We start from the raw sequence: 15,427 nt of genomic DNA, 5'->3' as shown, positions 1-15,427 counted from the left end.
TTCACAGGTTTAACCTTCTCGACTCTCCAAACTAGTTCCTAGATGTCATCTGGATTTTGAAATGTCCTGAGAGCTTTATGAGCATGATCAGGGAAATGAGTAGGGCTGGTATTGTTCTTTAACTTTATGGTATGTGTGAGCCAGTGGCCAGGGAGCTCCTTGCAAGTAATTTTTTGGAAACAGTTCTGGGAAGAAAGAGGCCAAATAAACCAGAGGAACGCACTGGGCAAAAACCTGATCTCTGCTGTTCAATTTGCAGAGGCTTAAGCTGGAGGAGATGCTCCTGTGCAGCACAACTTGAGTGTGTATTTCTGCTGGGTTAAGCAGTGCTTGGTAGTAGCAGTGCAAATGGAATATAATGAGCTTGTACAAAAAAAAAAAAAAAAAAACCTTTATTGGCATTTTAAAATATTCAGTGTTTAGGGTAAAAGATGATAGTGGAGTGTACTATACAGCATTTCTTGCTGGTTGTTGCTTGTGCCAAGACACATTCCAGCAGAGAAAAGCAAATCACAGTGTGGTGCTCGTGATGGTTACAGGTAAATCATACGTAGAGAAGAGGAAAGCTTGCTTTTGTTTTTTATGGCCAGAGGAATGCTGGCTCTACTTAAAGTTCAGGAAGAAGGCCCATCTGACACACAACTTCTGAGAGCATTTAATGGTGATTTAGTTGCTAATTTCTTGTTAGTGCCTTTGATTGCTTAATGGTGGGTGCTGCCAGCTCTCCCCCTGCTGTTCCCTTGGCCTTTGGGCTTCTTGGGTGACCTTGGCTGATCTCAAACATCCCGGCAGGTTTGTCGTGAAGGGCGGCGGGGAGCTCTGACGGCCTGAGCAAAGCGATGTCTCCACTGCTCTCAGCAGCGTCCTGGAGGTGGTTATCCCTGGGTCTGGCAGCTCTAATATCTCAGCCATCGGAAGACCTCTGAAACTGTTTTTTCAGGCAGCAGAAGGTGCCTGTGGATGGTTTATTGCACTTAAAATCCACTGTGTGATAGGCTGTAGGGAACCCCAAGCATTGCTCTGTGAAAACAGGCTGCTTCTGCAGCAGCTCACAAGGACCACTAAAAAGAAACCATTGATCTTAATATTTAGGCTTACAACGTATTCCCGTCCCTATCCCAGCACCTGAGTGCCATATATCAACCTGCTGAGCAAACGTTGCTGCCCTTGGTCACGGAAAGCAGTGGTGTGGGTGGTCACTGGGCTGAGTCAACCCATTTTTTGGTTGAGCAAACAGCTCTTGTACATGAGATCCTGTGCCTTTGGTCTGCAATAGACAGTTTCCTTCCCCCAGGCTCCTGCTGCAGATGCTGCAGGTATAATTATGTCTGACTTTATCTTCTGCTGAACACAGCCCGTAGGGTTCCCTGGTGATTATTCCTACTATAAATTAGTTCACTTAGGAAAAAGCCCAGTCCTGGTTTTCATCTTTCCCAGAAAGCTTTTCCAGGGGTTTGATGTTTTTTTTTTTTTTTGGGGGGGGGGGGGGGGGAATAGTTTTAAATAGTTTAAATAGTTTTAAATTGTCTTTCTCTGATCACGAGCTCATAAATCGCATTGTACCTTTGACTGTTGGATAGAAGAGGTTTCTATTAATAAACCTGTGTTTCCTGCTAGGGAAGGCATGAAGCTTTGAATTACCTTCTCCCTAGGCTGACCTTGATGAAAACGAGTGCAGCACGGTACGCTGACTGTCTCGGCTCCTGCGGACGGATGTGCCCCAAGCTGGGTTTTAACCTGCTTCCCGTTCACCAAACGAATTTAGCTTTTGGATGGTGTCGTGCAGCCGTACCAAGTAAAAAGCCCTACAGAAGTCTGGGATCACTACCCTGACACTGTTTTTTTCTGTGTCAACAAGATGCTCTTAATCTCTTTGGGTGAGATACCAAGTAGGCTGCAAAGGATTATGCCTCAAAACCATGGCATTAATTGCATTATCTGAGATTTCGTTATTAACAAGCCTTCTATCACTTGCTCCACTATTTAGCTTGGGCTTCGTTTTGGGGACAATGTCTGTAATTACTTTAGGGCTCCTGTTTGCCTTTTTTTATTTTCTTTTGTCTTGGCACAAGTTAAAGCTTGTTCCCAGTCCCCTGGGACTCCCCCCAGCTCTCTGAGCCAAGTCGAACATCCGCACATGTTGCGGAGAGCCTGCGGTGTCAGAGCTTCGGGGGTGCATCAACGGGGCTGGACCGAGAAACCTTCTGGCTCCAGCCTCCTCCTTGTCACTGCTGGAATGGAAAGTATCTCGCTGTCTTCTGGTCATGTCGTCTGGCTTTTCCCAAACGTGGGTTTGGGAACATGGCTGCGGTGGCTCTGCCACTGCTCCCCTTCAGATGGGTCTCCCCATTGCTAACCCCAGGGCTGTTCCCCTTTCTGCTCTCTTAAAGTGCAGCATCCCCTGCCTGCCTTCAGTTCATGCTGGTTCCCCACCCCCTGTATGTCATTCTGGGGTTTCGCCCCCCCTATGCCTTCTGCCTCCCGTGCTGTGGGCAGCTCCTGAGCTGCCTGAAGCAGTTCCCAGATTGGGTTTCTCAGCTGGTTCTTCTCATAATGGCTTCTACCTCTAAATTTGGCCATTTAAAGGAGCAAACATGGATGCTATTGATCTTGGCTCTTTGGTCTGTTTACACAGAACCCGTATAATTCAGTTGTGATTACTGGTGCGTAAGGGACCAGTAACTTTCAGCTTAGAGCCGGTCGTTTCCCCGGAGCTCGCCAGATGAGAGCTTCTAGTACGGACCTTTCCCATGCCAGACATTCAAGCTGAATTTAAAAATTGCAGACAAGCATTTTCTTTGAAATTCCAGTGCTTTTTTGGTGCAGGCTGCAGGGCTGCACCCCGGCTTCCTACTGAGCCTCATTCCCTTATGCAGTATAAATGTACCAACTCCTTTGTCCTGCCCTGACACCCCCCACTGCACACCTGAATGCTTCACTCCTGGTTAATCACGTCTGCATCTGGCATCAAGAACCTTTAAGCCTGGTATTTTAGGCAAGTGGGAGCAGAGCCCAGGCTTCCTACCACACTCTTCCTCGCTTGATGCCATCCCCCAGCATTGCCTAGATGCCTTTCCTCTGCAGCTAACAGTTTATGTTGGATTTTATTTTAGCAGCGATGTCAGTGCTTTGTAAAGCAAACAATGGGGAGAGCTTTCATGTCTCCAATGTGGAGGTCTGGCCCACGATGATCATCGGTGTTTTGGTTCCTCACCTCCCCGAGGAGCCCCTTCAGCTCTGAGCCTGGTCCTGGTCTCCGAGGCTGCACTAACGGTGGGCTCCCATTCACTCCTCTCCCAGCCCTTAGAAACTGGAGATTTTCCTTTGATTTCCTTTGAAGAAATGGCTTTTAGATCCAGGGTTTTGTGGCGTATTAGCGAGGTTGGGATCTCAGCATCTCTTTAAGCTCAACCTTCCTCTGTCCTCTGCCTGTCAAAGGGTTTCTGGCTGCTGATGTCCGTGTGTTTTGTGGGCTTAAACACCCCATCCTCGTAACCATCCCATCCTCGTAACCATCCCATCCTCGCACGGCAGCACGAAGCAGAGGTGCTGCTGTCTCTCTTGGCTGCCCTCTCTGTAAGACATACAGGATGAAGTGTAAAGTTCTCTTGGAAGCGGCTGTAGCTGACACGTTTCGGTATCATGGTTTCATTTATTGCAAATTTTATTTTAAAGATACTTTCCAATTGAATTAAAAATGATAATTCTTGGTGAGGGGGAGGAATGGGGGTCTCGTGAACTACTTTAATTTTCACCATTACAGTTGTATTTCAAAACTGTAATCAGAAAACCCTCCCAAAGCAACAGACCTAACATTAAAACTGCAATACTGCACGATTTCATTTTTCAGAAGAAAACAAAAAAATCAATTCTTTCTCACTTCAGCTCACACAGAAACTGCTGTGGCTTTTTTTTTTTTTTTTGTAGGGTAGATGATGATGTCAGGGCAGTCAACAGAGACCCGGTTTTATCATCCCTTCAGGCAGCTGTTGAAAGCACACACTGTTTCTGGTGTGGACAGTCTGGGGACATCTGCCTAGGGGGTGAAGCAAATGGTTTTTTTTGCCCCCTGCATCTTGGTGGATGCTCAATGGGCTCAGCTGGGGTTTGGGCTGGGAGATGGAGACGATGTCTGTGACCCCAAGGAGGGACCTGGGAAGCAAAAGGCCCCATTATTTTTCCAAAAACAGCTGTCAGTTCCTGCTTAAATGAAATGAAAAACTGCCCTTGGCCAAGTTTCTTGCACCTCTGTGAAGCTGGGTGCTGCAGGAGGTAGGAGCTCGCAGCAGGTCGGTACCCAGGCTGCAGCCCGGGGCAGGTTTCAGCACTGCGTTTTGCCCCCTCAGGACTGAAACATTTTCCCTTCCAGCTTGCAGAGCCCTCCCGCAGTGTCCTGCATTGCCGCAGCTCTGTCCATTAATGAGAAGTTCAGTTAAAAATAAGAGAAATTTTCTCTGGGGAAGACCAAAGAATTCCTCTGCGCCCCCAACTACAAAAGAGCCAAACCCAAATCTAACCAGGAATGAGTCAATTTCTGAAACTATTTTAATGTGAACCTAGAGGCCAAGTCCCCAGCCCCCACCAGCTCTCATTTCTCCTCGGATTTACTACATGCCAAACCCCAAATTGAATCATGCAGCTGTGATTGCAGAGACCGTGGGTTTAATTACCGTGCCTGGCTGCAGGAAGAGGCTCGTGGAGAAGCCTCTGATGCCTGGTGCCACCGCTCCTCCGAGCCTCTTTCATCCCTCAGGATGAGTTTTTATTCCCTTTCCTATTTCAGATGCTCCTCTTCAGGTTGCCAGGTGCTGGAGGTGGAGGTTTACAAATAGCATTAAATATTTGCCGCGCAGATGTTGGAGCGTGCATGGAGCTGACCCCAATTTTTCTGTGGTTTGCTAACAAACTGTGTGGGCTGTAAATTGCATTATTTGGGGGGAAAGTGAGCTAATGGCTGCTAATTATAGCATGTTAATACTCTAAGATGCTAATCGTTCCTACCAAGGAACTCCAGGTCAGGCTCTAGGAGCTGGGTGATGGGAATCACAGAATTGTCTAGGTTTAGAAGAGACCTCCAAGATCACCCAGTCCAACCTCTGACCTAACACTAACCAGTCCTCCACTAAACCATATCACTAAGTTCAACATCTAAACGTCTCTTAAAGACCTCCAGGGATGGTGACTCAAGAAAGCCAGCAGCGGTACCTAAGCCAAGCCTGAGCTCTGTGGGTCTGATGAGAGGTTTGTGGGCAGAGCCAAGGGCAGCTGAGGTGGGCTTTGAGCTCAGGACCGTAGCCCCCAGCCCTGGGAAGGATGTGGCCCATGGGGAGAGGTGCCCCACTGCTGGAGAAAGCAGAGCTACAGGTGAGGAGCAGCAAGGAAGCAGTCATCCGGCACGGATGTGCCTCCTTGGTGTAGTTTTAATTAAAAGCCCTGTTTAATGATGTCCCCTCGGTAGCCTCCTGAAGGTGGGTGGGAGTGCTGCTTCTGAGCCCCCTGGAGGGACCCCCAGGGGAGCGACACCTCGAGCTTGGTGTAAGGACGGCTGCAGAGGGGGCCGGCAGCCCCCTGTGCCCAGAGCAGGCTGCCTGGGGTGCTGCTGCTCTGGGGGAGCATCCAGGAGGGGGCTGGGTCTCGGGGGTGCTGTGTGGTGGGGGGCGGATGCCTGGGGCTCTGCCTCCTTGGAGGTCACTGGGGGATGGAGAAAGGAGAGGAATTGCTGTGCTGTGGGCGGAGAGGCTGCGAAATGGAGATACGGGGAGAAAGTCCATCAGAGGGAGGGCATGTCTGTGCCTTCCCCAGCTCTGGTCTCCCAGCTCTGCTCCACCTTGACCCCACGTGCTAGGAGGAGGAAGGTGTACGGCTGATAACGTGCGGTGTAGAAGCACTGATGGCCCCTGCCTCATCCTCCTGGGAGCTCACACGGCCGTGGCTGGCTGGAGAGCCAACATCACAGTGGGTAGAGCAGATGTCCTCGTGTGCTTCACCATTTCTACTCCTATCACAGCAGTTTCGGGGTTCAAAACAATGGCCAAGTGATTTAAGAGCAGAGCTCTGTGATTTCCTTGGGGCTTGGGTCTTACCTTCTTACCACGTTGCCGGTGACTGGGTGCTGCTCCCTGCCAGCACCCCAGTGCTGTGCTACTTTATGGGGTTCATGGAGCAGGGAGGTCTAGAGCGTGGGAATGTGATGTGTTTTGCTTCCCCCAGCTCTTCCTCTTCTTTGCATTTAAATCCAAATCATCGATGGCTTTAAAAATTTAAAAAAAAAAAAAAGAAAAATCTGTGGTGTATACTCAGAGCACGGCCACATCATTTCTGAACGAAGCTCTCCCCTTTGTCATCTGCCTTTTGGCAGCTTCTCTTTGTAATCAGGCTTTTGCCACTGCCTGGCTTTGCTGAGCACGTGGTTGTGTGGATGCCAGGGACGTCAGGCTGCCTTCAGCAGCTCCAGGACTGAGCATGAGGGAAGTTTTGCTCGAGCTGGGGGTTTCTGCCTCACCCCAGCACCACCAGCTTTGTTGTGTGGGGGCTGCGCACAAGACTGGAGGGGTTAGATGGGTGTCGGGCACCAAAATGTGAGCTTGCTGCCTCTGAGTCAGTGGGGGAGGCTGGATTGCACCTCGTGGTGTTATTCCTGGCTCTGGTTGAAGCAGAAGTGTGACGTGGGTGGCTCTGAAGTGCGGGGCTTAGTCAGACCTTCAGTACGTGGTGTGTGTGTCTGAGCAGGCAGCGCAGAACCCAGCTCTGCATCCTCAGGACCTTGAAACTGAAGGTGGAAATATTCCTGTGCTCCCCCAAATCCCTGTACTTAGATAACATCTTGGGTCAGAAGAATATTGTCTCTGGGTGAGCACTGGGGTCAAGGGCTGGCCCGAAGCCCCGCTCAGTTGCAGCTGCAGCGGTTGGGCTCAGGTAACGTGGGATGGAGGTGACCTGGGGTGGATTCCTCCCGGTTGTTGTTCTCACACCTGAACGCAAAGCGTTCAGCTGTTTGGAAAATGCTGCTGCCTGTTGAGCTCCTCTGCCTCCAGGGCTCTCCAGAAGCGGGTTTGGCCAGAGCCACCTGTGTCACTGGGGCCTCACCTGCAGAACCTCTGGCAGTGGGATTGCTGCTGGGGGGGCTTGGGAGCACCAGGACGGGTTTGCAACCGAGCAGGATCAAGGCCAAAAAATGGGTTCAGTCAAAAGAAGGCGCGCTGGGAAGGATGCTTGGTGTCTCCTTGTACTTGCTCCCCTCCCACAGCCCAGCGAGGCACTCACGGGCCTGCATCTCCCTCTAGTGACTTCTCCCAGACTCTGTTCGTCAGCTGCGTTGCACCAGCCCCAAGGAGCCCCCAGCCACGGTCCCATGGGCTCCGGTGGCTGCCTGGCACTGGGCTGCCCAGCCCCGCAGGGCAAGCTCTGAGCGGGCACTGGGAGGCGTGGGGGGCTGCTGGGAACAATGCTATTACCAAGGAGCATCAGGTCCTTCGGGACCTGGGGTACGAGTCCATCCTGTGACACTGACATCGGTGGTGGATGTAAAACCGAAGTGTGCTGCAGGTGTGGGTTGGCACTGTAATGCTTATTTCCTTATCTCCTTTTCCGCATTCACAACTTTTGTTTGTGGATGTTTCTATCAACATTGTCGTTTTTCTCCATCCGTGGTTGGTGCCTGGGCTCTGCTGGGGCTGTAGGGCGGAGGGAGGCATCGTGCCCTGCGCTGTTCTAAAGTGACCCTTGGTGGGGCAGCTGAAGGCAAGGCAAATCCCTTGCAAACCACTGTGGTAAATTAAATGTCGTTGAACTCAGGTGGCTGAACTAACCCGCCTGGCACTGACAAGCTCTCCCAAGGCTGGGGAGCTGCCTGGAGCCCATTCAACTCCTGCTCCATGTTGGTGCTGAAAGGGGCTTGTGGGTGCACTTTGGACCGGGACAGGGCATCAGAGCAGTGGTGGCCTCCGGAGCCCCAACGAAACAAGCTTCTGGCTTAAAAAAAAAGAGAAAACTTCAGATTTCATTATTTTTCCTTTTCAGGATTGGAGGTTCTCCAATTCAGATTGGACCTCGGGGCCGCCACGGGCATGGGAGGACACCGAGGAGACCCTTAACCTCCAGCCGGATGGGAGCACCCTGCCTTCGCTCTCTGCTGATGAGATGCCATCGGCCGAGGAGGAAGACGAGGAGGAGGAGGAGGGAATCCGTTCTATTGAGGATGAAGGCTTTGAGCTGTTGAACTCCACCTACAATAAAATCACCGGCCCTGGCAGGCCAGGGCTCGGCAGGAGCGGACCACAGGTCACTGGTAACTCCAGTGAGTCTGTTTCACTTTCCTCCCTTTCTCCTGAGCTCAGGCGCAGTGCCCCACACCTGACGGTGCTTTATCCCCCCAGAGCCACCAGCCAAAACGCAGCGAGCAGCCCAGAAGGAGCACGCCGCCGACCCCCAGCAGGAGAACATCACCATGGAGAAGCAGAAGGGTGCTGCGGGTGCCCAGCGCCGCCTCCCACCCACCAAACCCGGCCATGCCATCGCGCCCAACGCTGTCCCCAAGCTGTCCCCATCGGCACGTCAGGCGGCTGCACCCAAAGGTCCCCCAGGGATGGGGATGGCTGCAGGTGACCCGGAGCACCCTCCCACCACCCTGGGGTACCCCATCTCGCCGGCGGCACGCAGGCAGGGGGCTCGCATGAAGCCAGGACCCCCGGGGCCACCGGGGCCACCAGGGCTGCCGGTGAGTGGTAGAGGTGAGGGGGAGGGATGGGTGGGTGGTGGAGGCAGGTGGCAGCTTCACAGGCAGATGGAGAAGACCATTTCCTTGTGTCCCCTGCCCTAGACATGGTCTCAAGTCATTTAACAGTGCTGTTGGCTTTGTTTTTACGCTGCCCGAAGTCGAAGCCATCACCTCCAGCCCCTGTCCCCACAGCGGGCCCCTGCTGGCATCGCTGTCCTTTGCTTTTCCACCACTGTCACACCCAAAATTCAAAGCATTGAATTAACCCAGGGTTACAAGGCTTTATTGGTTTTTCAAGTTGTTAGTGAATCGTGGTTCTCATTCATTGTGTAGTGGATGAGAAAAGAAGGGAAAATTTAGAAATAGTAAATTTAGAGTAGCTAGGTCTTTAGAGGAGTTGTCAGCCTTCACTTGGCTAGGCTTTCTTAAGCAGAAAACTGCATTTTATTCACCCTGTTGCACAGCTGAAGGCAACCACAGGCATCATCTTCTCCTACCCTGTACATGTGGGAACGTCGGGCACGGGGCTGCCCTGGCTGGATTTTGGGTTTGGGGACCTTGGGGCCGGTCTCTGTGCAGGGCCATCTGTCCATACGGTGCGTTCGGTGCACTGGCCCTAAATTTGTCATCGGTGTGCCAGGCATTGTAGGACACCGGCTAAATTTAGGACTGCTAGCTTCCCTTTCAAGCCAGCTCCTTGTTCCTGCAGCTATTGCTTGTGGAAATAAAATAAAGCGGCAAAAGGAGCAGATGCTGAAGGAAACATCGCAGGAGCCACAGAAGCATCCCGGGGGCTGACAGCCCAGCAGTGGCCTGGCAGGAGGAGGCTGAGGCAGCAGGGAATTGCTTTCCCCCCCCCATAGGAAGCATTGAGATGTGTTTTGATGGTGGCTTGGATCAGGATTTGGAGCAGCTTGAAGGGCTTCTGAGCTGCTGGGCTCAGGCAGGGAGGTGGCCTCTGCCCCCGCACCTCTTGCTGCTGTCCTTTGTCACCGTGTGGCGATGCCAGCGAGGACGCAGTGGGTGTATCAGGGTGTGAAAATGCGGCTCGTGCACAGAATTTAAGGTTTTTTCCTTTGGAAGCATGGCCTTGCTCTGCTGCTGGTTTTGGTGGTGCTGTGTGCTGGCCTTGGAGCACCCCCTTCTGCTGGGTCACCTTGGGCATCCTTGCCTCCAGGAACGTGGTGTGAAGCAGGGCGGGTGTCTGCGGGTGCTGTCTCCTGATTTTTCTAGAGGAAAAGCTTGGAAACAATGAGTTTTAGCATGAACGTTTTTGCTCATGGGGATTTTTCTTGTCCTTGGCAGTGTCCCTCAGGGAAATCAGTGTGTTTTGGGGGAAACTGGTGCTATTGCTTTCTGGAGTCTGGAGGTGCAGGTTCATGTATGTCTGGTTTGCCGCCCTCAGAAGTTTTCACATGTTTGCAGAACGATTTTCAGTACCTGTTCTGGTAGGGAGGTGTGGATGGAGGCTTGTCCAGCGCCCTGCCACCTCCTGTTCATGCCCAAACCCCAGTGAGGACACTTACAGACCCCGTGGACCATGGCCCCGGTTCCCATCACAGCCATTGCCCTCTGCGAAGGCACCAGAGCTCTGAGGGGAACCAAACACAGCGAGGAGCAGAAAGTGGTTATTGCTTTCCGAGCTGCTGATGTTTATGATCTCGCTAATCCTCCTTGCTGTGGTTTCGCTGCCAGCATTCAAAAGCTGCTTGGCTTTTCTCAGCCATGTGCCACTTTTTTTTTTCCTTTTTTTTTTTGTTTCTGTCACTTAGCTCTGGCTGGTTGGGAGCAGAGACATATTTGCTCTTTGTAGGCTTAAACCGAATCCTGCTAGGGGCATGAGCTTGCATGGTGGGCAAGAGCAGAGTCCCTGTGCTCTGCTTGGAGGAGCCCCCGTGGCTGGGGCACACGCGGTCCCTGCTGTGGGGACACCCCGCAGGAAGGGGGTCACGGTGGTGCTGTGCAGTTCACAGAGCTCCCTTCTGGGAGAGATCTTTTGGATCAATTTCTGTTTGTCTCCTGACATGATCTGGCCCTTTGGTTCGGGTCTGGGCACAGCAGGTGATGAACATCCCTTTGGTGACATGTTCCTTGGTGCCAAAGCTTCTTCTGGATACACAGCCGGGGCTGTGGTGGGTGCGAGGCCATATCTGTGCCTCCCAGTGCAATTTGGTGCCTCCAATCTCAGGCTGCAGGGCTCGGGCAGGCAGTTTGCAAGCAGAGGGCAGAGGCTGGCTGTCGCCGAGGCCACCAGAGCCGCAGTTCTGCAGCAGATGCTGCGCTGCAGCGGTGCCTGGCTCCGCGCACATCTCCCACGTACGTTCCTTTCATCAGGAAAAGCTGGGATCCCCCAGCTGGCTTCATTTCTGTCCGGACAGATGCTCTGGTAAGCCCTCAAGTGGGGTCATCACTTGGCCAACAAGCACACGTTTGTTTAGAGAGAAGGCAGATCAAATCTACAAGTTAAAAGCTGCAGATGTTTGCATCCTCCCCCAAACTACTGTTCGAGTCCATGGCCACGGTCCAGCTTTCCATTTCTCCTTTTTTTTCCCCCTAACGTTCTGCCTTTCCTCACCAGGTGTCAGGAGATGTGCTCAGGGTCGGTTGTGTGATGGATGCAGCAGGAGCGCTTGGCTCCTCTTGGCCTAGAGCTGCATCCTGGTGCCAGGGCAGCACCAAGTGGGATGCAACTCCCACCCCATCAGCTCTCGGGGCTGGGTTTGGGGCACTCGGTGCTCTTGGTTTGCTCTCAGCTGGAGGCTGAATCCCTTCTCGCTTCCCTGGGCTGGGGAAGCCAGCAGAGTCGGGTGACACAGCTCTGCTCCTTTGCCTTGCAGGGGTGCCCTGGGAGACGCGGGCTGGTGGGGCCCAAAGGAGACAAGGTGAGCATCTGGGAAAACGCATAAAGCCTCGAGATGTGGCCGAGGGTCCAGGGAAAATACCCCTGATGGTTGGGGTTTGCAGCTTGCTTGTATGTTTGTTTTTTTTTGATCAGAATAGCCAAGTGAGTATCTGATGCTGCAGCCTGGTGGCCCCTTAAGTGCGTTTGGAGGAGGAGAAAACTATTTTAGCTGGGTATTTGAAGCCCGTGAAGCTGCTCCAGCTCAGGTCACCTGGAGGGATGCTGCCATGTCCCAAAGTCCAGTCCCATGCTGCACCCACCAGCCCATCTGACCCCATGCACCGCGGTGGCCAGCCCCATGGGTGCTGGTCCTGCAGCACCTTTTCCACCTTTCGGTGGTGAAAGTAGCAGGACCCTGCTTAAATCACGGAGAGAGGGTTAAGTTTGCCTGCTGGAGGAAGGGACACCCTGGGGCTGCTGCAGTCAGTGCACCGACATGCTGTGGGTTAGAGTTGGTGTGTTCCCCTCGCTGTGCCCTACTGCTCTCCTGCAGCGCACAGGCATGGGGCTGTTAAGGGCGTTGCTGCAGCCCCCAGCAGGGCTGCTGGGGACATCACAGCTCACACTAACATCTCTGTCTCCACTTCCCCATTGGTGACATGGTGAGAGTGCTTCTGGCCTGGCCAGGACCTGTCTCCAGCCTGTGACGAGCGTTAAAACCCCACGCTGCTGTTAAGGAGCTGCCTCTCTCTTCCTAGGGATACCCTGGAGCCATGGGGCAGACGGGACCCCCAGGGGACCCGGGTCCCATGGGCATCCCCGGCGTCCCCACCATCATCCTCTGGAGGAACTCCCGGGAGGACTGGCTGACCTTCACCGTGAGTCGGGAGCCCCACGCGCACCCGGGGTACCAGCTCTGTGCCCCACGGGGCTGGGAGGAGGGCTTCAGGATGCGCACTGGGATTCCTATCCGTTTCCTTTTTTTTTTTTTTTTCTATTTAACACTTCCAAAGGTGTTCCTTTCCATCTTCTCCTGGCCAGCAGGGAGGAGCAGGGGCAGGGGAGGCTGTCACGATGGAGACATGGGAGGAGAGGGTGGATGCAAGGAGAGTAGATGCTCGCCATTTGGCTTTGGCTTGTGGTGTTTGTTGCCAACAGGCTCCTTGCTGGGGTGAGATGTTGCTGGGAGGGGAACAGGGCTGCTCAGCAGCGTTGGTGGCTGCAAGCACCGAGCATGAGGGGTTCGGTTCTGCTTGGTTCTGCTCGGCCTGGGCACCCCACCACACGCCTCGTGATGTTACCACTGTAAGAAATCATTGCTGTCCTTGTTAATGGAAACAGCTTGTTAATTTATTCCTAAACCCAGTGGCTGGAGGGGAGGAAAGGAAAAAGGGGGCTCTTGCTCCTACCTCTGTGTGGGAGCGACCGCTGCAGAGACCCAGGTGGCCTCATCCAGGTTCCCCCTGGCAGAGTGCCTGCTGGCATTAAGCTGGATCTCAAGCCCTGGAGAGCCTTGCCTCAGCCTGGCAGGGCAGCAGCTGAAGGTGCTGGGTTTCTGGCTGCTGTAGGCACTCCAAAAGCCTGGGCTCGAGCTCCCTGGTGCAGGGATGCTCTGCGCTGTGTGTGTGTGATGTCCCCGTGTTGTCTCTGCAACCTGCCCAGTGGCACTGGGGGAGCTGGTGTGGGCCGGGGCGATGGGCTGCTCTGAAAGCCAGGCTTGGATCTCCAGCTCCTGAAAGCTTCAGAGACCATGGGCAAAGAGATTCAACTTCTTATCTGCAGCTCTGCATTTGTGCAGAGGGTAACGGCATCCCTCTCTAAGTGCCTCTAGTGCTGGCAGCACGTACATGGATGCAGTGCAGGCGACCTCCCTTGTATTTACTCCTCTGAAACATCTCTGGTCTCGCCCAAAAGCCCCAGGGGGTCAGGCTCAACCCTGCCCTGCTGTGCCCTGACACCAACCCCCCAGACCCCTGCATGGCCTGGCAGGTGCCGGGACCCCATCCTCCTGCTGCAGGGCAGGGGGGAGATGCTGGGGGAGAGCCCGCTTGGGGCGATGGTTTTCCTGCTGCACCCATCTCTTGGTGCTGCCCCTGCCAGCAGGTGCCTGGCAGGAGATGAGAGGGAAGCAGGGATTACAAGCAAGGCAGCCTGTGCTATTCAGCACCCGCCAAGGATCAAAAGCATTCTTCATGCTGGATGGGAGCAGCGATGTTCCCTTCGGGTCCGTCCACCGAGCCCCTTGGAAGTTCTCTGGCTGCTCCAGCACACGCTGTCCTGGGGGCTCATTGAGGCAGGGCTATCACCCCGTGGCCGGGGTCTGCCCACAGGCATGGCACAGACCGGTGTGCCGCGGGCCCCACCATAGGACAGGAGGTCTGTAATGCTGCAGGGTGTAAGAGCTGGCTGCGGGGAGACAGCTCGCTCCTGTCGAGCCAGACCTGTTTGACATCCACATTCTCCTGCCCTGGTGCTGCTCTAGGTGAGGAGGTCAGGCTGGGGAGCGAGGGCTGGTAACTCCAGAGCAAAAAGAAATACGGCAGGAGGAGAAGCCCAGGGGTGTGGGCAGACCTGCTCACTGCAGGCTTTCCCGGCCCTGGAATGGGGCTGGAGCCTTGCAGGATGAGTCCCACACCGTGACCAGTCCTATCCCGGTCCCCACACCGTCCCAGTGTCCATCACACCACTCGTCAGAGCTGCTGGAGGCAAAGTTTGGGCAGTTTCCTGCTTAAATTGCAGAAGAACATTCATTCCTCTCCTTGGTGCCTGCTGCTCTGAAGCACGAGTTCACCTCTTGTGGGATTTCTTTTTTCCCAAAAGGTTGGATTTTTATTTTTTTTGAAGCCTAATGAAATAATATCCTGTCCCGAGTGAACCCGAGTTCACCGATTCACAAGACAAGGCAATAGCACTGGCTGTGCTCCAGCCCCCCGAAAGCTGTCCTGAGCAGCTTTTTGGGGGAAATGAGAAGTGGCTGAGCAAGGGGGCCGCAGCCTGGCGGGGGCTGCTCGCGTTAATCAGCTCGGGACCAACTTGAAAGCAGCCGAGATGCCTGGTGCAGCATTAGAGCTCGTTAAATGCCTTCATCCATCATCTGCCCCGAGAGCCCCGCTCGTTATTAGAAATATTTCCACATGTTGAAAGGTCTGTGTTTATGTTCAGTAATGAGTGCCTTGGCTTTCCCATCTCTCTCCTCCGGTATCGGAGGGTGAATTTCAGGGGGGGTTCCCTGAGCCCCTGAGGCTGGTGCTGGGTAAAACCTGAGCACGTGGGAACCCGGCCCCTCCAGCTGCTTGGTGGGGAACAAGGCAGGGTTTGGGTTTTTTTTTAGCATTTTATGCAATCCAGGATTTGGAGGAGCTGCCTGAACCTTGTGTCTGACCTTGCCGTGGAGCGAGGAGGAGGAATAGGAGAGATGGGATTTGCGTTCTGAATGTCTGTGGTTCATGATGCTGGGAGAAAAGGAGGCTGGCTGGTTGCCTTCAATACATTCTGCTTTGTTTGCTGGTCGTCTCCCAGAACCTGGGAGCATGCAGAGGAGGCTGTGCCGTGAAGTGTTCAGGAGCCTTATGCTGGTTAGGAGCACTGTGGGGCTAGCTGTGGCCAGGTGGGATTAGCCCATCCTGTGGCTTTCGGGTGTTTGCTTGTCCCTTGGTGGTCCTCTGAAAGCTGGAAGTGTGCAATGTGTTTGGCTGTGAGGGGAAGCTCAGCATCTCTGCCTTCTGGGGCTGCTGGGGGTGAGGTTTCCGACCCAGCCAACCCACGTGTCACGACATCTGCTTTAGTTCAACCTGGGCTAAAGACAACAGTTTTCATAACTTTCTCCAAGCTCTGTTTAGCAGCAGAGGTGACCTGGCTGCTTGGTCCCC

General features: G+C 53.7%; 1 protein-coding gene across 3 annotated transcripts in view; it reads left to right on the top strand.

Annotated features, from left to right (window-relative positions):
- LOC106037043 (collagen alpha-1(II) chain) overlaps window positions 1-15,427 on the top strand; it is a 75,705-nt gene that overhangs the window by 34,730 nt on the left and 25,548 nt on the right. For 2 of the 3 annotated variants that reach the window (XM_066980749.1, XM_066980751.1), the window contains exons 7-10: window positions 8,020-8,296; window positions 8,376-8,716; window positions 11,554-11,598; window positions 12,317-12,436. In XM_066980749.1, the coding sequence (XP_066836850.1) occupies window positions 8,020-8,296; window positions 8,376-8,716; window positions 11,554-11,598; window positions 12,317-12,436 (783 nt within the window). The remainder of the gene's footprint in view (window positions 1-8,019; window positions 8,297-8,375; window positions 8,717-11,553; window positions 11,599-12,316; window positions 12,437-15,427) is intronic. The other variant, XM_066980750.1, reaches the window with a different exon arrangement.

This window comes from Anser cygnoides, chromosome 20, assembly GCF_040182565.1.
Source record: "Anser cygnoides isolate HZ-2024a breed goose chromosome 20, Taihu_goose_T2T_genome, whole genome shotgun sequence".
NCBI lineage: Eukaryota > Metazoa > Chordata > Aves > Anseriformes > Anatidae > Anser > Anser cygnoides.
Note: the sequence above shows the minus strand (reverse complement) of the source record. Positions and strands in the feature narration are given on the sequence as shown.